Genomic DNA, 22,048 nt, shown 5'->3' with positions numbered 1-22,048 from the left:
CAGAGCTACCCCTAATAAATAGACATGACCTCAGCCGGGAAGCCATTATCATCATCATGTCGTTGCTTCCTAGAACTTCCGGACAGTATGTGCAATCATATATCTCCCTCAATGTGGTCGGTCAAAGGCCTTCTGGACTGTCTTCTCCCACTTTTGCAACCATACCTGCATGTCATCGGTATCAGTACTCTTGAGTATTAGAAATTCTCCGAGACATTATTCCAGTGCTATATAATCAACCTCATCATGGCGGAGCACACGTATAATGCCATTGAAGACTATGGCCTGATTGGTGATATGCACACATGTGCTTTGGTGAGCAAAGGTGGTAGCTTGGATTACATGTGCTGGCCGGTGTTCGATTCTCCTTCGGTCTTTTGTCGTCTTCTGGATGACAAGAAAGGAGGATTCTGGTCCATCGAGCCCCACAAGACGATGGTCGACCCCCACAGCAAGCAACGATATCTGCCGTACTCGAATCTATTGGAAACCCGATGGACCAACGAGGACGGTGTTGTGACGATGCTGGACTATTTCCCAGTGACACCTAAGAAAGGTGCTCAATCGAGCCGATTGCTGGGAGGTTACTGTCCATGCAACGACCCTGGTGCCAACCGCTTCAAGTCGGGACTGCAGCATTCGGGCGTGATCAGGAAGCTGGAGTGCAGCCGTGGTTCAATGGAACTGCACGTTAGACTGTTCCCTGCTTTCAACTATGCCCGAGATTCGCACAACACGCGTGCGAAACTGGAGAACGACATGTCCGAGCATCGACTGCAGACAATACATTTTGAAAGTCCGACGGAGCGGCTTCAACTCGAGATCTTCGCAGATTCTCGGGAGCCAGATAAGATCGGATACCCAAAGGCTAAATTGGCGTTGGAAGACCGACCAGGAATGCAGGGCCGTGGGCTAGTAGCCTGGATCCGCCTATCTGAGGGACAGACTCTGCACTTTGTTCTGCATAGCCCCGAGAAGGCGGTGCCCGGTTCCGCCATGATGGCTGCATACCTGGGAAAGATGGAGGAAGAAACTTCTGACTATTGGACGGATTGGACTCGCCAGTGTGCGTTTAGGGGTCACTACCGAGAGACAGTGGAGCGCAGCCTGTTGATTCTGAAGCTGCTCACCTACAAGCCCACTGGTGCAATTGTCGCTGCGCCCACCTTTTCACTTCCAGAAGACGTGGGTGGCTCCCGTAACTGGGATTACCGCTATTCCTGGGTGCGAGACACTGCTTTTACCCTGTACGTCTTTTTGAAGATGGGTTACAGCTGCGAGGCGGAATCCTACGTGAATTTTATTTTCGAACGGATCTTTCCACATGCGGCCCAAGATATTGAACCAGGGAGCAAACGACCTTTCCTTCCGCTTATGTTTACTATCCGAGGCGAGTACGAAATCCCCGAGGTGGAGCTAGATCACCTTGATGGCTACAGGGGGAGCAAGCCAGTCCGCATTGGCAACGCCGCTGTTTTCCACACTCAGTTGGACATCTATGGCGAGCTCTTGGACAGTATCTATCTGTACAACAAGCATGGAAATCCCATCACCTACGACCAGTGGTCTTCCATTCGACGCATGGTGAATTATGTGGTTAGTGTACGGGGTCTGAAGGACATGTCCATTTGGGAGTCTCGTGGCCAGATCCAAAACTTCATCTACTCCAAGGTTATGATGTGGGTGGCACTGGACCGTGGCATTCGTCTGGCAGAAAAACGATCTAGTCTCCCCTGCCCTGATCGATTCAAATGGATTCAGGTTCGCGACGAGCTTTACGATGAGATCATGACTCGAGGTTTCAATACCGAGCGTCAGCACTTCTGCCAGAGCTACGAAAGCCCAGATGTTCTTGATGCTTCTATCTTGATCGCACCCTTAGTCTTCTTTGTGGCACCCAATGACCCACGATTCATTAATACCCTGAAGAGGATTCTGCAGAACCCGTTGAAGGATGGTCTCTCTAGCGCCAAGATGGTGTTCCGATACGACCATGAGAAGGCAAATGATGGTATGTGATATTTCCTGTAGAAATATCGACTAGTTGACCCCCAGTGACTGACGCTCGTGTTTCACAGGTGTGAGTGGAGGCGAAGGTGCGTTCATGATGGTTACGTTCTGGCTTGTTGAGGCCATGGCCCGAGTATGTGTTATCGCCTGTGTTACTGTGTCAAACCACCCTTCATTAACTTAATGCATAGGCTGCCAAATACGATGTTCCGATTCCAAACATTTGGAAGCTGGCGCTCTCCCACTTCGACAATATCCTGTCATACTCCAACCACCTGGGAATGTTCTCAGAGGAAGTGGCCATTTCGGGCGAGCAAATGGGCAATACTCCTCAGGCATTCAGTCACTTGGCATGTATCAGTGCCGCTATCAATCTGGAGAGATTGGGTCGTGATGATTAAGCGGACAGAGCGTAGTTCGTGTGAACATTGGTCACCTTTAAAAAAATTGTATCGTGCGATAGGTACCTACAGTTATCATACGGTTCACTTATTCCATTTAATCCTGAATGCCATGATAGATTTTTTTTAAGTACTCTTTGAATTCACTTCCGTAAAGAAATGTACTCAAATGTACTAGTAGTTGTTGACTAAGTTGCTTTCTGTGTTATTCCCCAATTAGTTAACTAGTAATAACGAATTGTAGTTAAGTTACTGTCGTGGCGCTTACCTAATGGCAATCTGATCGCGGATCGATCCGCAAGCTAACCCGTTAGTTGCCTAGCGCGATTTCTTCCCCAGACCCCTTCCCTCGACATATCCATGCGATAACTGATCTCTCGAGTCGTATCTATGTTTCCTCAGAATCAGGACATGGTTCTCCATCTTGCATCAACCTTAGCACCCCTCATCACAGAATTATCCTCCTGATGGCGGATACCAGCTCGGATGGGGTCGATAGGCCACGTCCCGGTGAGACCTTATCATCAGACGAAGAGGACTTCGTTTCCAGCCACAACACTCCCTCGATGGATTCAGAAGGTCTTGTAAAACGCCATCTTTCCTCATTCAGAGGACTGAACCTGGAAGAGAGCTCAGAAGAAAGCTCCGACCGGTGCGCAACCCGGACAATCACTCCTGCCAATGCGTTCTCGATCTACACCGCGTCAAGCTTCAAGCCAACGACCAAGAAACCGATGCAGCTTCTAGAGTTGCCCCTGGATGTTTTGAAGGATATAATTAAAGAAGTATGACGCGTATCCTTCCAATTTCTGATGGGTGGAAACTAAACGTCGTATCATAGGTCACCCATACGAATGACCTTACCTCTCTCGCGCTAACATGCTCCACACTTCATGGCTTGACCGTCCCGCATATGTACTCCCGATTCGATATCGTCTGGCCCGAATCCTTGAACGCGTCAAGCGATGAATACACCGGGGTGGATGCTTTGTCATATGGGCTTTCGACTTTGGTCATGGGAGAGGACGTATTCCATCATGCACTGTTCCAGCAATCACTGATGGCAAAGTTTGATGGGCGTTCAGGTGACTGCTCTCGCTGTGGATGCAATAATCCAAACCATCATGCATATCAGTCGCGTGATAATGGCGGGACTTTGAGGCGGCGAGGCAATCATTATGCGCAGTACACTCGCACTTTCTCGATCGGAAATGGCCCTCTCAGCTGGGTCCAGGAGTACTCAGTGAATCGGGAGGTGGGGAAAATGCTGGGAACACTGGTCGCCTTGGCTGTATCGAGGATGATCAACCTTGAGGCGTTCATATGGGACATGCCAACAGGCGTGGTTCGAGAAATCTGGCTTGCCCTTGCCTCCTTGGCCGACGCCCACGATCGAGGTCGGTTGGAGCGTATTTGGGTACGCTGGCATGATAACTCCGATAATCTGCAGCGTATTTCAACATTGCCGAGCTCTGCAAGCCGGCGCCTTCAGAAGTACAAGCACGTGGAACACCCGTCGCTGTCTGTGCTACCGCCGCTCAAGAGTGTCACTGTCCTCGACATAGATGAGACAGCCTATGTGGAGGAATTAGCTGTTCTAATCGAACGCTCTCGCCACCGTCTGGTTGAGCTAAGAATCGGAGTTTCGTTGAAGGCCCACCTGTCTCCTTGGCTGGTTTGCACCAAGGACCCCGACCCACCCATCGACTCCAATGTAAGCTGGCCAAGAGCTGGAGGGATCCTAAGCATTCTATCTCAGCATAACTCCGTTCTTGAAGAAGATGCAGTGTCATCCTCGGCAGTGTCACCCTCGACTTCCGACTCGCTGCAATCAGACGCGTCGACTGAGAACGACGACAAGAGTGAAGATCAAATTGCTGGGCAAGGGACTAATTTCCCATCTTCTCATCATGAAAGAACTCCCAAGCGTGCTCACCATCGCGCACCACCATCGCTGCCTAGCTCAAATATCACTACTCCTCAGGCAATTGGTTCTATCCATGGCGTACAGAGCAACGAGGAAAAGTTGAAACTTGAGGTCCTAGAATTAGAACGAGTTCCTCTCTCCGTATCAAATCTTCTACCCCAGCTTGACTGGACCCGCCTCACGACCTTGACCTTGATGCGTTGCGATGAACATGAGAATCTATGGAGGGCTCTTCGCCGGAAATATGCGCCCCCTCCGCTACCACAAAAACGGGCACAGAAAGAGCAATCACGTCGATCAAGCTTCACCAGGGATGATTACCCGCTTAATATCAAGCACCTGCGAACAGATACCGTCACTCAATACATGATGCTTTTCATCAAAGACACTCTCGCCCCGAATACCTTGGAAAGCGTTTATTTCCACGAAGCCCCGAATTTCGACTCGGGCGTCAATACTGAAGCGATCTACAGGCATATTCTTCGGAAGCATCGTTCAAGTCTGCGAAGGATTCTCATTGAAGCCACCGATAGAGATGGAAATGTGGACGGTCTGAACGCCAGCTGGCATAAGTGGATGTTCAACCAGGAAATGATCTCTTTCGTTACTAGTGGACGAATGCCACAACTGAGAGAGTTGGGGATGGCTATGCATTATCGTGATTGGGTAAGAATTTCTGTGAGATTAAGCTTCTCGATATCCAGGCTAAAAATGTTTCTTTCAGCACTACTTCCTGCAGAGACTTCCCAAAATGTCCAAGCTGCACGCATTGTACTTGCCTCACATCAGCCACTCTATTCATCGCGATATGAAAGAAATGGCCTTGCAAGTTCTCGATATCGTCAGCATCCGCCCCGATCTCAAAATCACTTACATTGGGTTGCAATCGAAATGCTACCAGATTCTTGAAACGAATGGCCCGAACAACCACATTCATTCAGACGCATCCCAATCGCCGAATCCCCACTCCGATAGTGACGGCCTCGCTGCGTTTGACGATGAGTCGATTGACGCCAGCAATGATGAAGATGATCTACCTGCAGACAACCGCGATATTATCTCCACAGACATCTCTGATGAGTCTGAAAGCGAGTTTGAAGAGAACAGCAATTCTCACGTTCATTTCAAGCTCCAGGAAATTCTCTTTTACGATGATAAGATATCCATTTTCAAAGCTCGCCGTGGTGTGATTTGATAGTGTGTCAAGTTTCCTGTTAGCATTTATCTGTTTTCTATTTTGCTTGATTTCTCCTTTCAGGCGTTGTATTTGGCGGTGATTCGGTGTTGAGCGTAAGCGTCAAATTTGTTCAAGGTTGCTTCTTTAAGATACCACATGATCATAACTTTGCATGAATGATATTTGCCTACTAACTATAGCTCTCAGTCTTAAAATTAAAGTAGAAATCCCCCGTTGGTTTTCGCAACAATCTCATCATAGTAAGGTTGAAATGCCAGCCATCCTTTCTCCGGTCCCCCAACTTGCTTCGACGTAAACTCCGCCTCATCATCATTGATAATTTTCCTCTTATGACCGCTACCCAGCTCAGCCGCATCAACAAGAAGCTGCGCATGGCAAGTTTTATCCAGACTGATAAACCAGAACGCCGCTTCATCAACGCTACCACCAACCTATCAATGCGCATCAGACAGTATCCCAGAGACCAAGCAAACTCATAAAAAAGATTTCCACTCACAGTAAGCAACCCATGATTCTGCAGAATCACAGCTTTCCCATTCCCAAGCGCCTTTGTAATTCTCCTCCCCTCCTCCCGATCCAGAACCACACCTCCAAACTCCGCATAAACAGCATGACTTTTATAAAATCGCAGCGAATCCTGCGTAATCATATCAAGTTCCCTACCGAAAGCACTGAAAGCCTTCCCATGAACAGAGTGCGCATGACACGCAGCGTTCACCTCAGGTCGAGCCTTATGTATTTCAGAGTGAATAGCAAAGGCAGCTCCATTAATAGGTTCGTCTCCCTCAACAACCTCCCCATCCTCATTTACCAGAATCAAGTCCGAGACTTTGATTAGGGAGAAATGCATAGATAACGGGTTCAGCCCTTGATGCAATTGTCAGTACATTGCTAATAGTTTGGATCTTTTGTGAGTGCGTACAAAAGTGATCTGTTAAGATCGGATCACGGACAGAGATGTGTCCCGCGACACCTTCGTCGAATCCTCGATCGGCAAAGATGCGGAAAGCTGCAGCGAGGTGTTGTTTTCTGTAGACTCTTTCTTCGACGAGAGTGTCGAATTTGGGATATGAGCGGATTTTGAGCTTTCGTCCATCTTTTGCTAGGCCGAGAGCACCGGATGCTGCGTTGGTGCTGTCTTCTTTTAGGAGGACGGTAGCGGTGGGAGCCATGTTGGGGCAATGTATCACGGACTTGGATGATTAATGGCACAGCAGACAACTCTTAGCTTGTTGAGTTCAAGGCTGATTGAGGGTTATGCAGGTAGAACGTGTCAAATATCTTGGTTTGATATTTATTCTTTTGACCAATATTTGACCTCGGAAATGGATAATTATCCGAACATTTGGAATCTTCCTGATGCTGCTTATTTGATCGGATTTCTATTGGCTTCTTTTCATTGCTCAGGTGGGTTATGGTGTGCTATATCGGATGAATTGCGGGGTCCCGATTCTAGATGACCCGAGGTTATCCATATGGCTCACCATTTACACATTTGACCACTTGGATAAACATTGCAAAGTTCCAACTTATCATGCTGAATATTGTGTGCAGGAGTAAAGTAATCACGCTGTCTTCCAGATATCGCCGACTATTTCGTTGTCACGCGTCTGCCATACCCCCTTTTCGCGTATTGTGAAGGGGAACGGCAACCTGGGCCTCCAGGCCTGGTGTGCAACCTTTATGCTACTCCTAGGTATCTAATCTGATCATTGTGTCAATTTCAGGAAACTGACTTCAGACGTCGGGAAACTAGAGAATTTAAGAATTTTGCATCACAAAATTCATCGACAAACATGAAAGGGACTGATATACATTATTTTGAATTTCTTTGTACCTCAATATTTGAAACATCAACCGTTTCGATGTGACAAGGAAACATTCAACCAGCCTTGGAGTAATCTGTGTTGATCTCTGGTCTTTCAAAACCAATACCACTATATACACATGTCGACCCCTACCGACCCCGGAGTGTTTGTTCCAATATTGATGGGAGGATATAAGATATCGCTCAAGGGGGAAGCGATGTGGCTTCCATATGAGTACCGACCAGCTTCTGTAAGAGCACTTGAGATGTTCTGGTATTAGGTCATAGCTTTAGGTGCATAGTGCCTCTTGCGTTAAGGGGTTGATAGTAACTACTTTGCTTGGGACCAGACGTTTGCGAGAACTTGATTCTGGATGCTATGCATTATACAAAAAATAAATACGGAGTCTATTTATCTTTCGTTATTCAGCTTTATTCAATTTACCCAGGGGCTAAGTTTATTCGAATTAGGAAATAATCGGAGGGTTGTTACTGTTCCGTATTTCCCACCAGTTTGCAGCTTGAACTCGCCCTTCTTCCACACGATTATTTACAAACAATTAATACAGACCTGGGATTTTCTGCCTGCCAAGGAAATCCGGTGAAGATGATTGAAGATACCCAAGGACAGTTTGAAATTCGATCAGAGTTTCTGCATGCAGGAAAGCACTTAAGCACATATCACCATGTCAACAGTGCACATCAACGGCGCATCAGCTAAGAGCTTCAAACCCTTTATACACACCTTACTTATATCTAGGCCAGGAGCTCCTTATTTGAAAGAAGTCAACTAACTATTGGAAGTATAGCTCCGCAGCCTCTCAGAGCGGTAGGCGGAAAGTTCACTAGTGAAAAAGCGGAGACCTGCCCCAGAGTCCAGACGAGTGACGGGGCTCCTTGCATGACAGATCATTGCAGTGATGCAGTAATCATGATCATCTCGCCTAGCCCCATAACTTGCCACTCCCCACAGCTACACTGACAAGACTTTACTTTACTTCCCCCATCCCATTCTCGACATGGGGATCGATACAAAGCTCTATACCAATTTTGACCCCAACACCTGAAATTTCGCTGGCGAACCCAACCGAATCTGCTTAAACTGAACTGCATACATTGACGGCAAAATGCCTCACTCACCAACCAATACATCCTCCTCGATCGAGGCACCGTCCGACATCACAACAAATCCGACCTCGGAATCGATGCGATCGAGAATGAGAGCTTCGTTACAAAGAACACAGACCCGGAACGACGAGTGGTCTCATCACGATGACGCAGAATCAACATTCAGTATATTGGGATGGTTTCGATCCCTGCGCTCAAAAAGAAAGGGAAAAATGGATGGATTGGAGCGGAAGAGCGGTGTCGGCTTACGGAGTCAGTCTCCTCCTCGGCTTCCCGAGCTGGGTCTCGATGGGGCGAGGTTGGAGCTAGAGACGGGATTTTCGGGACAAGAGAGACATGGGCAAGAGTGAAGATATTAGGGGGGAAATAGCGGTCAAGATGGTCTAGTGTACTAGTGGGGTTTTGTATCAAATTTTTTGGAATTCAAATGTTGAATAGGCTTCGGAAGAAGTTCGGGATAGTGGAAATTTTCTTGGATAGCTATAGCGATCTTTGTGTTTATTATTGTTTGAACTGCACATGTGACCACAAAGTGTCATATTATATTTCTATATTGGCGGTGACTTGATTAAATCAATTCGAAGGTTCATATTAGTTTATCGATAAACACTTTTATCTGCGGTCGCAAAAAATGTATGAGGACTGGGATCCACATCTTCTCGGCCGTGAATTATGCGAATTTGACCTTTAGATCCTGTAAGTGACAAATGCCCAGGCTGGCCGCTGTTCAGGTATCTTGGACGATCCCAGGGAGATGCATGATCTTAAATATTGCTTCGGCGCAGCCACATTGCTCTGATTTATATGTGCAGATCCATGGACGATCTCAGGGAAAACGGGGCTCTATTGCCAAGTGATGCCGGTCGCGTTCATTGAAAATCATCCCAAGAAGTAAGGAGTGATAAGATATCGTGATTCGAGATCGGTGACCCAGTCATTTAGGGATTTTCTTGGTTTAAAATAGACTTCGACTTCGTCTTCGTCTCCATCCTTGTGAGCTTCCAAACCTTCTCCCGGGAGAACAGTGGCACGGTCCAGCTTGTTGGATAAACCAGATTAACACGATGGCGGCCTAGGATCATCACTATACAAACATGAGCTTGTTGAAAACAATTAATCCACCAGACAGAGATATAGAAACAGTGGAATATCCAAGACTGAGACCAATATTGCCACTTCATTGGAGTTTAGCTGAAGTAAAACTAGAATGGGTCAAGTCACTATGCTGAGATCACTTCGAACAACGCCGAGAAGACAGAAAAAGCCTGTACTAGTTACTTTCAAGTTCATCACTGCAAGATCGGTCATGGAGTACGTGCTGGACTGTTATATCTGAAATCTTACCAGCCTCGGCAATACAGATGCAAAGGTCAAACGAGGAAGATGTACTATAGGTCAAAAATCAATTGGTTCTAAATATTATTGATAATATAAGACCGGCCATCACTTTCATCCACTTTACCATCAGTACCGTAGATACCCAGTGTGGTCTCTTCTTAATATTTCGAAGCCCTAATGCCAATGGTAATTGAAGAAATTGCGATATACATCAGACGACCAGGCTGAATTGGACAGCTGGGCTCACGTTAGCTAGATTCAAAGTCCATTACTTGTTTGACGCGCTAAAACTGCTTGAAAGATTGCAGCAAGAACTCGAGGACAAGGTACGAGATTGTTGACAGCAGGATTGTTCAAATCCTGGACAATAATGAGAATAGCATCAATCAAATAGATATAGAAGAGTCTCCACGTTAGCTAGTTTGGAAAAAGTAACGTATAGCGTCATCGTCGTGGATGATCAAGTAGGAAGTTGATTGGGTCTTTGAAATCATTGGGAATGTCGCATCTTGAAAGCTTACCATAGAATCCGGCTTGTAGAATCCAGCCCACAAGGCAGATTGCACCGAAAAGATAGAGACCAAGAAAGTATACTACCACAATTTTCAACAGGAGCTTCAATCTTCGATATTCGATACCGCCGAGTCTGTCCCGATCTCAGGCAGGAAGATTGTGAAATCGAGAGTTTTGGCCTATTGTAACATGTGAGGAAGTATCTGGCAAATCAAGCTGCTTAGTCCCCATTCTGCGCTGAAGGAAGAAAAAGAAGAAGAAGAAGAAGAAGAAGAAGAAGAAGAAGAAGAAGAAGAAGATAAAAGCAACTCATGTATTCAGCCCAGACTCAGTCGACGTGCTGGCACCGAAGAAATAAACATTGATCAATGGTTCTCACGTTACCCTAAGAGTAGATGATTACCAAGCTTAGAATGTTAAGGGTGATAATCCAGTAATCTAATAGCAAGAACTAGGTCCTGAGTATGATATAGATACCTCATGCACTTACAATGAAAAGTGAGAAATTCAATCGTTGGCGGCCAATTGGCGCACAATTTGCAACATTTGGCGAAGGGCAAAATACTCGAATATACCCGAGTTTATAGCCTGCAGGTTACTGTAATTTGAACGATGGACATATATCAAAACCGGGCTCATACATGAACTTTGAGGCATTTGTCTGGCAAATCAAAGTCTGCTAGGAGTCACTCTTAGCCGGTCTTATCATGTGTCCACTGCTTGCAGGCGTACGACGTTGCCCGTTAGCCTCCAGCCACCCGTCGCCAATGTCCAACCAGCACAGCCTGTGTCAGTCACGCTATGACTATCCATGATTGGCTAGTGTTTTTCTCAAAAGATCTGAAAGCGATGATAAGCCTAGAAAGGACGGATATCTTATTGTCAGAGGGAAATTTCTTCCCTTGGATACTTCTACATATGAAATGGTTCGTCGTTCAGTATTTAGTAGAAGATTATGCGCACTGGTATCCTTAGGCTGTATTTCGCGCATGAGTATGGGCATAGACTCGACTACATGAGACCCGACTTAATCGGTCAAGGGAGAGCTCTATAGTGGTGGAGAAAAATCCCGCATATTGAATCGTGAACATAGAGCGCCAGAGGATTTATTTACTTTTTCTCGCCCCGGTTTACGATCATGTCTTATGTTTTGTTTTTTCTTAAGAACCAAGAGAAATGCCGGATACTTCTACTGGTCCCACTATATCATCTGCGAGTGCAGCAGCCATTTGTGTTATCTTGTTCATAGGTTTAAGGTAAGCACCAAAACGACGAAGTCTCTCAACACTAAACTCATATTTCTATTAAAGTGCCGCAGCTTTTGGACACTGGTTCTGTCGCCATCGAAGAAACTCCTCACGGATTGATCCTGTCGCAGTTTTCCATGGCTTTATCCAACCGCAGACAAGCCTTGTCCGAAAACAGGAGCTCCCGACCCTATATGATCTTGAAGAATACCTACCAGTGATCGACTTCAAAACATGGAAGACTCAACAAATTAAACGAAGGCACTATCACGATATCTTATTTCCCCACGATGCAAGCTTATTCTAATGAGGGACAAAGAAGAAACCAAACTCAATCGCCAACTCTGAATGTTCCCAGCACTGCCTCGAGCCTCGGCCCATCAGATTCCCTTCCTCAATCCCCAGCAGACAGCCCTGTGTATTTATCGCCAATAACACTGGCCAAATTCTCAATGGCATTCCCCGATGGGTGTCTCGACCCATCCCACGCTTCAGGTGATATGAAAAGTTACTTTCTGGCGGAACAAGATACGTTATCTTCACCGGCGTCAATTATTTTTTTCTCAGACTATACATGCGCTATATGCTTAGATATCATGGGAGATGAAACCAAAATTCGTGGCCTTCCCTGTAGCCATGCTTTTCATGTTACTTGCGTGGACAAATGGCTACTCTGGCAACAACCCTGTTGCCCAATATGCAAGGCCTCATACAAGAAAGATCCAGATATGGTTTGAAGCAAAACTAGTTAGATAATGAATCTCCCTAACTTCGCAGCTCAACCACAACAGCTTCAGTCGAAGGTATATCTAGATTTACATATCCGCCTCTCGGATAGACAAGCTGAGTCTGCTGTTCACCAGACTTCTCGAGTCTTCCACCAGTAGTATAGTTCCAGCTATATCCACCCCAGGTTATACCAGTATCGGAACCAGCTCCGGGACCAGACAACCTCATAATCTCACCCGAGAGTACTTCCCGCGGAACACTGAGAGAAACTTGCCGCGTAGGACGCGCATAGCTCGTTGTGACATTCCATTCATCCAGGTTAATAACAACATATCGCGACAAAATGCCCGACTCATAGACAGCGTATGCGGATAGATCCCACAGGCCGAGATCAAGTGATTGCACTTGAACATTTTCATGACGACCAATGACATCGGCGGCCACGAGTTGGCCATATAGTGGTGGTCTAATGCCAGGAGCTTGGCCGTTGTATTCTACGGGAATCCAGCCTGTGTACCCGAAGGTTGTTCCTTGAATAAGATTAAATCGGCTGATATTCTACCCAGCGTTAGTTTGTCTGTTATATTGTAGCCGATAAGAGGGGTCTTACCATGCTCATTCCATAGAGTAAATAATCGAGCAGCCAAAGAGAGCTTCCAAAAACACCTTCCACTTGTGCCATGTTCAGATTCACGTAGTCGCTGTTCGTCTCGCCCAGCAGGAATGTGATTCTAGGGTCGGCAGCGTATGTTGCCTCCATGTCGGGGATATATTGAGTCAAATTCCCGGCGATAGCAGTGTGGTTCATGAATGAATCTGGATAAATCAGATATAATTCTTGGCTTTCGAATATGAACCTACTTTGAAGTCGAACCCATGCCTGATTTCCAGATGCGTATCTGCATTTCAATTCTCTCAGTAAATGCACAAATAAGAGTTGAGATTGGTTGTCTGAGAACATACTGGTGTAGAGAAACAGTCTTAACATGACCAGTTTCATCAATCCCATCATGAAAAGCCTCAGCCCTGCATCACGTTAGCAACCTTCAAATATAAATCAACCAAAATCAACTAAACCTTACGTCGAGAACCCATCCCCTTTATCGGCAAAGGTCAAAGCCTGGAAAATCCTCCAATAATCCAACCCATAAGAATTCCCACGCATAACCTGATTAGAAATGGCATCAGCAAAATAAGTCCACTCCCGAAGATAATCCGCAGTCGAGTAATTCAACGCCCGCACAGCCCCGGGATATAAATCGGGCTCATTCCCGATTTCTAGTGCGACCAGGTTCCCCTTGATATGACTCAACGCGACCCGTGCCTCAGCAAGCGCGTTTTCCAAAGCATTGCTTTTATTATTTGCGAGATTGACCTGAAATGTCCAGGGAACGCCAGGAAAACTTTCGAATCCCTCGAAAAGAGTCGGGCCAACGTAGACTTCTAGTGGAATTCCGTTATCGAATTCTGCTGAGAGGATGATTGACTTCGTTTGTGAGGCATTGTAGATAGCTCGGTCACTGAGCCGTATTAGTGAAACCCCGTGTTGGGTTGGGGATTGCTTACGCTGATGTGCCGCCCACGCGAATATGTGGATACGAGCCCGTCTTGCTATGAAGAAGCTCGATGATATCGCGGGAGAAGAGATTAGGGCTGCTTTTGTTGCCTGGAATAAATTAGTCTGTGGGGATGGGGAGATTGACGGTTGAACATACCGGTATAATCGGCGAAAAAGTGGATTGGAATAGAGATGGAGCAGAAATCGTGCGCTACTGGCCGAGAAGCACCTCCAGGGACAATCCCTAGAGCCTGGATGTCGATGTTTTGGCTTGTAGCGATAGTGACAGCGACTACAGCTGGAGTATATAAGGCGCAAATGGCCCTGGAGAGACGCATGTTTGAAGCACTTGAGAATTACGAAAGTTGAAAAATAAAATATTTTCTCAATAATTTCGTAACCTGGGGAAAGTAAATACCTAAATAGTTCCTCGCTTCTATACCTGGGCTCTGTTCACCCCGGACTAAGTGATTACATCGGCACTAGTATGGTGCAATGGGGTTTAGGTTGTCGCATCGCGATCCGGCTTTTGCACGGAAGTCGGCTCGGATGTCGCGCAGTGGTGCCATAGCAAGCATGGTACATATGTATAATGAATTACTATCTAATTATCTTTAAATGAGTCGTGCATCGAATGGAAATACGATAGGAGACTGAAGGGGAGGGGCCTTGATTCCCCGCGGTACCCGAGTAGTAAAGTGGTGGACAAGAATGACCCGAAGTCAGTCAATGTCTACTCTACGCCGAGACTACTATCCGTAGGTACATGTGAGTTTCATAATCATGATTCATAATTCTCTCCCATGATACCTGATAGCATTTGGGACAAATTTCTCAATACGCCGCAAATTCTAATGCTCATATCATTTGAAAGAGATCAAACAACTCCTCGATGTGGGCTAAACAACTCTCGCTCCAGAAGCTCCGCCTCAATAACAATTCGACGAGATTTCTCATATTCGCTCGAGTTGTCCTTGAAGACATGATCCATCTGCTCAAGTGTCCGACCCTTGGTCTCCGGGACGAAAAAGTAAGTCCAAACACCAGAAAGCACACAGAAGGCGCCGAAGAAGACATATGTGCAATAGCCAGTGTTTGATACCAGCAGGGGTGTTATGAGACCAATGATAAAGTTGTTCAACCAATTAGAGCAGGTGGCTAGGGCTACACCTTTTGCACGATGGGAGGAGGGGAAGATCTCAGATGGGATTGCCCAGGGAATTGGACCCCAGGTGGCACCGAATGCAATCATGTAGAATAGTAAAAAAGCTGCACTGGTCCATCCTTGGGCTTGGTGGGATGGCCAATCAGCACTGTAAAAGCCTACCAGAACTGCAATGATGATCATCGCGACGGCCATGAGAGCGGATCCGATCATCAGAAGCTTGCGACGACCGATGCTGTCCATCGTGAAAATACTGGTCGTCACACCCACCAGCTGTAGGACGTTTAGTACACCAGACATGACAAGTTGCATGCTGCTGTTCAGGCCCATTTTTCCAAAAAGGGTGGGCGAGTAGTAAATCAGTGCGTTGATACCGACAAACTATATGCGTTAGCGGTGATTTCGGATTATACAAAGTAGCCACTCACCTGCTGGAAGAAACAGATCATCACACCGACGTGTGTTCGTCGCCAGCAACCTTTTCTGAAGCAATCGGCCCAGGATGCAAGCTCTAGAAGGAACGAGTCCTTGTTACTTCCACTTTGCAAATCGGGGTGTTTCTCAGCAGTCATCTCCTGGTGGAATTTCACTTCCGTTTGAATATCCATAAACTCCTGACGAATACGTCGGTCTGTACCAGGAAGGTTACGCAATTTGCAGAGACTCTGCAAAGCTTCTTCGTTGCGGCCCTTAGCGGCGAGCCATCGGGGCGAGAATGGGAGGAATATCACACCACCAAAGAGAATGAATCCTGGAAGCATCTGCAACAAGAAGGGGAGACGCCATGACCATTCTCCCGCCATATACCGGGTACCATATGTAATCCAGTACGCAATAACGATCCCGAGCACGATACACCATTCCTCAAGAACAAGCAGTGTTCCACGGCATTCCGGGGGGCCTAGAAAGAAAGAATGTCAGTTTTCGCACTATCTCAAAGCGGGAAGCTAATATAAATGAAATCAGGGCAAAATTTGAACGACCAAACAATACAAGGCTGTATAGTAGGAAGGAGGCAAGAGAATGAGATCTTACTGATTTCAGAGATGTACAATGGCGCAACCATGGACGACATTCCAATGCCCACACCACCAATCAAACGAGCGACGACCAGCATGGGGTAATCCACGGCAGCAGTCTGCAAAACAGATCCAATAGTGAAAATAGCAACGGCAACCAGAATGGAGTAGCGTCGCGAGATCTTATCCGCGATCCAGCCCTGGTTGAAAGCACCCAGCAGTGCACCCAATTCAATCATGGCAGTCAACAGACCCTTCCAGAAAGATTCACCCGAGCCTTCGAGACGTGGAAACTCCTCGAGAAACTGGTCCATCACCAGGATAACAGACACAACACCTTGATCGTAACCGAAAATCAAACCACCGAGCGTTGAGCATACGGCACACATTAACACGAACGGATTGCTCGCCAGTCCCCGCAGACCGGGGGGTCCGTATGGCTCTCGATCAGGTGTAATGTCCTCTGCATGGTGAGAAAATCCTTCAATAGTACCACCATCGGGTGAGAACGTCTTAGAGAGGTCCGATTCGTCTGCCATTTCTGTAGTTTTTGTGAGGCAAAGTTGACAATAGAGGTATGCCACGCATATGCCGAGAAAGGCGAAAACGCAAAAACGCGCGCACACACGCTCCGCTAAAAGTGAATGATAAGAATGAGGGATTGGCCCCTGGATGACCTTTTTGGGACTCCAGAATGATATCGGAATAGGGCTTTCCCCCAATTTTTTATAGTGGCCTGGCCAATGTGAAAGCTGTTCCTATGGTTGGACCCCCTCATTCTCGACACCCAGGGCTATCTCTAAACGACCCTTTCATGATTGGACGATGTGCCAAAGGCCGTCGCTTTACGGGGCCCTAAACCGGGGGTGGATATACAATGACGGCAATGAGCGGTTTAATGGATGGAACCGCAGGTACTTGGAACCGCATAGGGGAAAGATGGAGTTGATCAGCGACTAAGGTTAATCGTGGGGTAGCGCGTGGGGTACGTGTAATGACCATGTCGGGAAACGGCTATTGGCTCCAAGATTTGAAACTTGGTCAGTTGGAGAAGAATCCGGGGATCTTCCTAGCTCATTCATGTCACGTTTTCTAGTAGACCTGTGGCTTGGAAAGTATCCCGGGCTGAACGGGTTAGCTTATTCCGTTAACTTTTTCAATCCTTGTTAATCTGTACGGAGTACATATCTCGGCCTCGCGCCGAAACTCTCTGCTCAAAGCAATACAATCCTGGTTAGGTATAGTCGCTCTTGCGAAAATCCCCTGCAGGTTAGTACATGTTTGAACTTTGAAGTCAGGATATTCAAATATCCGGTCACAGTCACTCGGGCCAGGTTAGAGGCTGATGATATTCGCATATGACCGAGTATTACAAATATGTAAATAATGATCTTCATTAGAACTGATTCCCCATAAGGTAACGCTGACCCATTTCTATTGTTCTTGTTCCCACATGAGTTCAGGAGTCAGGACATCTCCGTCCATTAGCCCCTCCTTTCCGCCTTTCGGGTAGTGGATCACTTCCTGCTTATTCTCAGTCTCGGAACACGAAGCCCGACCTTCTTCAGTTCCCGCTTAGTATTGCGGATTCCAGTTTCCGCAACGACGTCACCAATCTCTCGTACAGACATCATGGCTTCCTTTGTGGAAGATCTGTGGTTGAGCGTCTTCACCCCGGGCCCCACTCCGACACTGTTGATCGCAACCAACGTCACCTTTGCAGCACTTCAACTTCTCTTCCTCGTCCTCCTCCTAGCTACCTATAGCATCCACTTCGTTGTCTTGTCCTTCTTAAGCGGTGGACTGTGGTACTCGATCAACTGGTTTGCACACGAAGTAAGCGCTGTGCAGCGAGCACAGGAAGCCGAGAAGAAAGCACAAGCCGAGACTGAAACAACTGGCTCGGAGAGGAAGAAGGTTTCCCTGGATAGTGCCGACAGTGAGACAGAGACAGAGTCGTTTTCTGGCCAGAAGGCAACCGCCGTCGCAACTGGCAGCGCTGTGCCGGCGAGACTCCAACCGACCGAAGAGGATCCCAAGAAGCGTATCAGCGCTGGAGGTGATAGCTCGGGATACGGCAGCACCGATAGCGAGTGGGAGAAGGTGGAGGAAAACTAGATGGGTGCTGCTTCATCTCGTTGAGACCTTGGAATGATCTACAATGTGATGTCGATATGGTCTTCGAGAGGCATTTTGTTTATGGCCTGTTTATGCTACGGATTTTCACGTCCGAGGTGACACGATACCCCCTGTCATATGTTCAGCGTTGTTCCCGATTTGAGTTGAGTTGTCGCACAGTGTTTGTTGTTTTTTGGCGTTGTTCTTGCTGCATCATGTCATGAGTCAACCTCACGCTCTTTAGCATCCAGAGATTTAGATTAAATACAGCTGATTTGCTTGTATAGTTATGACAAGTATCCACACCTTTACCTTGGTGATTTCCATAGCTAGAGAAGCTTGGGCGAGAAGCGCTTCCAACGTTAAATCACGTGATCACGCGGCCATCATGGCGTCCCAAACACTCATTCAACAACACGGCTTGACAACTCAGGCTGATCTGATTTAACTCCAGATCTTGCACATCACAATGCTAAAACTACCTTAATTACCATGATGTCCACAATTCCTCTCAGTGCGGGACGCCGACGCGTGTTTGGCTCCGTCTTCTCCCCCGCGTCACTCGAAGCTCGGCCACCCTTCGCATCCAGTTCAGACGAGACCCCGCTTGCCTCCTTCCAATCCAGCTCAACTGTTCGAAATGAGTCGTTCGGATCGGTTCATCAGCCCTCGGACAACGCCTCAGACCGACAAACATGGGACCAAGCGTGGTCTGCTGCAACGGCTTTCCTATGTGTCCCCGATCGAGGGTTCGCGCCCATTTACGATTTCAGAGAGACCGATGGAAGTGAACTTTTGAAGGAATGGAACAGGCTCAGTCCTCCATCAAAGGAAACGGGGGAGGCACTGGCATATTTGGTCGCCGCTGCGCAGCATGGGCATTCGTCTCAGAAGAATTTGTTTGATTGGTATGGTGATGAGATACGGAGACATTTTCTCACGAATCTACGGACCGAAATCTTTCAAGTAGGAATCTGCTTTTGTGATATTATGGTCATCCTTAATACTAACTTGAAAATAGGTGCTTGTCAGTTCTGAGAAGGAGGGTCTACTAAGGACGATTGTGGACTGTTTGCAGCTAGCCCGTCGAATCTACCTAGCGCCGATTGTGCACTATGTGATGCCACTCATCACAAAATCCGAGCAGGGGCGCGTTTTAACCCAAACACAACGAGTCCTCCATGCAGTCGTCTCATATTCCTTGCCTTGGGAACACATATCAACGTTATTGGCCGCAGAGCTGTCGCGAGATGCCCTTGTTATCCTGGGTATTGATACACTGGTGGAAGATTCAGCATCGGAGGATATCAGCCAGGATGATATGGAGGTAGATCGACAATACTCGGTCTCTTATGAAGACTGGAAAGAGAGCAACTCAGACACGCAAGCACAAATGATGACCGAGGGAGAACCTGCATCTGTGACTGTGGCCCGCGATCAGCTTTTAGCATTCTTGAATGGCCTGCAACTCGTGGGACTTGGTGGTGACAAGGCCCAGAAAGTGTTTGCCAGCGTAATGAATACAATGATGACCGAATTCGTGCGTGCGGCATACACTGGTACGGCCTATAATGGTCGGTGGGAGAGGCCGACATCAGTTGCCCAGCATTTGAAACACTGGGTGGAGAATATCTTCGCTCGTCTTGCAGTACAAGTGCTGGCTATTATCCACACACCTGCTGGCCAGATGGCGGGTGCCCTGGATGTCAGCTTTGGAGATGTGGAAAAGTGGCAAGACATTGCCATTGCCCGGCTGGGTGCTCTTCGGACTGGTGAACTTTTCGACGTTATTGTGGAATGGCCCGTCAGCTCCGGTGCCATTGAGGATCTGCGACACTTTACGACACACCCCGCTGCAAGAGCACATGTCACGCAGTCTTTCATTGCCATTCTTAATCAGCGCCTTTTACACCCTGGAGCCTCTACCGTTCAGATACTGCAACTTTACATCTCCATCATTCGAGCCTTTCACCTCTTGGATCCCAAGGGAGTACTTCTTGACCGAATTGCTCGACCGATTCGACGGTATTTGAGGGAGCGCGAAGATACAGTGAAGGTGATTGTCAGTGGCCTACTGGCAGAACCATCCGTCATTGCGGCCACTGAGCCGGCGTCACTATATTCAGGAGATACTTTGGCCGAGTTGGCGACAGAGTTGACCAGGGCACACCAGCTCTCCATGAACCAACGCGACAGTGAGCTTGACTGGAATGATATGAACTGGATGCCCGATCCTGTTGATGCGGCGCCTGATTATCGGAAAGCGAAAAGCTCGGATGTCATTGACAGTCTTGTTAGTCTGTTCGACTCGAAAGAGACATTTGTCAAGGAATTACAAACGCTCTTGGGTGATCGCCTCTTACAGAAGCGCGAGGACTATGACCAAGAGATATCAGTCCTCGAACTCCTCAAGGTACGCTTTGGGGACTCAGCTTTGCAAGCGTGCGAGGTCATGCTTCGCGACATTTCCGACTCTCGTCGTGTCGATGCCGTCATACGCAACGACCAAGGATTCAACAAACCACCCTCGCGCATGACTTCCAAGCGAGTCCCAAGACGTGATATCCCAGAGCTTCACACCAAGATTCTATCCCGATTCTTCTGGCCAGAGATTCAAGACCAGGAATTTAAGGTGCCTAAAGAGATTACCTCCCTCCAGACGAAATATTCCGAAGGTTTCGAGGCTCTCAAACAGTCCCGCAAGCTCAGATGGCGAAACGGTCTTGGTCAAGTAACCGTCGAACTAGAGCTGGGCGATCGTTCATTCGCAGACGAAGTCACAACCTGGCAAGCCACAGTCATTCACGCCTTCCAAGACGAGTCCGACGAACCCATCACAAGAACCGCAACCGAGCTCGCCGAGACATTAGAAATGGCCGCACCTCTTGTCCGCAGCGCTTGTCTATTCTGGGTTAGCAAACGTATCCTCACGGAGGTCCACCGTGATACCTTCCGAGTCCTTGAATACCTCCCTACAGAAGACGGGCACGGCGAAGGCGAAACAGACTCGATGGCCGGTGACGACATTCCATCTGGCGATACAGAAAATGCCGCAGCTGCAGCAGAAGCTGCCGCGGCCGCTGCGGCTAAAGAAACCGCCGAGGCGGCTGCAATGGAGAAGATGAATCTTCACTGGCAGTTCATTGTTGGAATGCTGACCAACCAGGGTGCCATGCCTTTGCAGCGCATCGTCATGATGCTGTCCATTGTCGTTCCTGGTGGTTTTCCCTTTAGCCATGAGGAGCTGCGCGAGTTCTTGGCTGGTATGGTGTCTCGAGGGAAGCTGGAGATTGTGAGTGGTGGTAGTTACAAGATTGTGCATTAATATGGTAGCATTTGGTTTGGCGTTGATGGTGGCTTCTATACCCATGAATAATGAGCTATCTTTTCAATATGGTATTCTGATATCTGTAGAGCCATAAGTGCTGACTATTATGTCCACGGATCTAGCGTGGCCATGGTACATTGGCAATTAGCATATTCCCAGGTGTATATGGTGCTATACAATTGAAAATATTGTGCCGTGTAATGTCTTAGCCTCTTTTTGCCAGGCAAACCTTGGGAACCATGGAGGAGAAACGTGTCCATTTACGAGAAATGAAGGCGTGCCAGCGTATTGAGTCTGTTATCTTTCATTAATCCTTTCAGATGATTCTTCACCACCTGGGCCGTAGTCTGGTATGTACGTGATTGAAAATGGCTACTTTACAAAACATTTGAAGCCATGATTTACCGAGAGAGGGTCAATCAGAAGCAAACCGGTATGAATCAGGTCTGGCGAAGTATCATTACGACAGTACTAGTTCAAAGTCTCATGAGACATCCATTGAATTCCGAAGAATTAATTGAACAATAAATATAGTCGCTCCATTTTCGTTCCAGTTTCAGAA

The 22,048-nt window shown here is 47.4% G+C and overlaps 10 protein-coding genes across 10 annotated transcripts; 5 read left to right on the top strand and 5 right to left on the bottom strand.

The window, feature by feature from the left end:
- Positions 1-246: 246 nt before the first annotated feature.
- On the top strand, positions 247-2,411 carry N7520_010940 (glycoside hydrolase family 15 protein; the record flags this gene model as incomplete). The annotated part of the gene is made up of 3 exons (XM_057144873.1): positions 247-2,011; positions 2,079-2,143; positions 2,202-2,411. The coding sequence occupies 3 exons, from the start codon at positions 247-249 to the stop codon at positions 2,409-2,411; spliced, it is 2,040 nt and encodes a 679-aa protein (XP_056990627.1).
- Positions 2,412-2,878: 467 nt separating this feature from the next.
- N7520_010939 (uncharacterized protein) lies at positions 2,879-5,533 on the top strand (the record flags this gene model as incomplete). Its single annotated transcript, XM_057144872.1, has 3 exons — positions 2,879-3,196; positions 3,253-5,004; positions 5,063-5,533. The coding sequence occupies 3 exons, from the start codon at positions 2,879-2,881 to the stop codon at positions 5,531-5,533; spliced, it is 2,541 nt and encodes an 846-aa protein (XP_056990626.1).
- A 197-nt stretch (positions 5,534-5,730) lies between these two features.
- On the bottom strand, positions 5,731-6,708 carry N7520_010938 (class II aldolase/adducin family protein; the record flags this gene model as incomplete). The annotated part of the gene is made up of 3 exons (XM_057144871.1): positions 5,731-5,967; positions 6,033-6,403; positions 6,459-6,708. 3 exons carry the CDS (start codon positions 6,706-6,708, stop codon positions 5,731-5,733), a joined length of 858 nt encoding a protein of 285 aa, XP_056990625.1.
- Positions 6,709-8,470: 1,762 nt separating this feature from the next.
- N7520_010937 (uncharacterized protein) lies at positions 8,471-8,821 on the top strand (the record flags this gene model as incomplete). Its single annotated transcript, XM_057144870.1, has 1 exon — positions 8,471-8,821. The coding sequence occupies one exon, from the start codon at positions 8,471-8,473 to the stop codon at positions 8,819-8,821; it is 351 nt and encodes a 116-aa protein (XP_056990624.1).
- A 588-nt stretch (positions 8,822-9,409) lies between these two features.
- N7520_010936 (Potassium transport protein high-affinity) lies at positions 9,410-10,553 on the bottom strand (the record flags this gene model as incomplete). The annotated part of the gene is given in 8 exon segments (XM_057144869.1): positions 9,410-9,646; positions 9,693-9,794; positions 9,816-9,859; positions 9,909-9,983; positions 10,082-10,226; positions 10,331-10,402; positions 10,448-10,501; positions 10,512-10,553. The coding sequence occupies 8 exon segments, from the start codon at positions 10,551-10,553 to the stop codon at positions 9,410-9,412; spliced, it is 771 nt and encodes a 256-aa protein (XP_056990623.1).
- A 276-nt stretch (positions 10,554-10,829) lies between these two features.
- N7520_010935 (uncharacterized protein) lies at positions 10,830-11,135 on the bottom strand (the record flags this gene model as incomplete). The annotated part of the gene is made up of 3 exons (XM_057144868.1): positions 10,830-10,920; positions 10,964-10,998; positions 11,055-11,135. 3 exons carry the CDS (start codon positions 11,133-11,135, stop codon positions 10,830-10,832), a joined length of 207 nt encoding a protein of 68 aa, XP_056990622.1.
- A 1,199-nt stretch (positions 11,136-12,334) lies between these two features.
- Positions 12,335-14,194, bottom strand: N7520_010934 (glycosyl hydrolase family 79 C-terminal domain-containing protein; the record flags this gene model as incomplete). Its single annotated transcript, XM_057144867.1, has 7 exons — positions 12,335-12,856; positions 12,909-13,114; positions 13,160-13,197; positions 13,262-13,324; positions 13,381-13,818; positions 13,865-13,964; positions 14,014-14,194. 7 exons carry the CDS (start codon positions 14,192-14,194, stop codon positions 12,335-12,337), a joined length of 1,548 nt encoding a protein of 515 aa, XP_056990621.1.
- A 539-nt stretch (positions 14,195-14,733) lies between these two features.
- N7520_010933 (sugar porter family MFS transporter) lies at positions 14,734-16,579 on the bottom strand (the record flags this gene model as incomplete). The annotated part of the gene is made up of 3 exons (XM_057144866.1): positions 14,734-15,402; positions 15,450-15,922; positions 16,057-16,579. 3 exons carry the CDS (start codon positions 16,577-16,579, stop codon positions 14,734-14,736), a joined length of 1,665 nt encoding a protein of 554 aa, XP_056990620.1.
- Positions 16,580-17,672: 1,093 nt separating this feature from the next.
- On the top strand, positions 17,673-18,158 carry N7520_010932 (V-type ATPase assembly factor PKR1; the record flags this gene model as incomplete). Its single annotated transcript, XM_057144865.1, has 1 exon — positions 17,673-18,158. One exon carries the CDS (start codon positions 17,673-17,675, stop codon positions 18,156-18,158), a length of 486 nt encoding a protein of 161 aa, XP_056990619.1.
- A 492-nt stretch (positions 18,159-18,650) lies between these two features.
- N7520_010931 (anaphase promoting complex subunit 2) lies at positions 18,651-21,483 on the top strand (the record flags this gene model as incomplete). The annotated part of the gene is made up of 2 exons (XM_057144864.1): positions 18,651-19,124; positions 19,180-21,483. The coding sequence occupies 2 exons, from the start codon at positions 18,651-18,653 to the stop codon at positions 21,481-21,483; spliced, it is 2,778 nt and encodes a 925-aa protein (XP_056990618.1).
- Between the last annotated feature and the right edge of the window lie 565 nt (positions 21,484-22,048).

This window comes from Penicillium odoratum, assembly GCF_028828045.1.
Source record: "Penicillium odoratum strain IBT 22623 chromosome Unknown utg000008l_segment0_segment0, whole genome shotgun sequence".
In the NCBI taxonomy this organism is placed as follows: domain Eukaryota; kingdom Fungi; phylum Ascomycota; class Eurotiomycetes; order Eurotiales; family Aspergillaceae; genus Penicillium; species Penicillium odoratum.
This window is presented reverse-complemented; position numbering and strand designations above follow the sequence as displayed.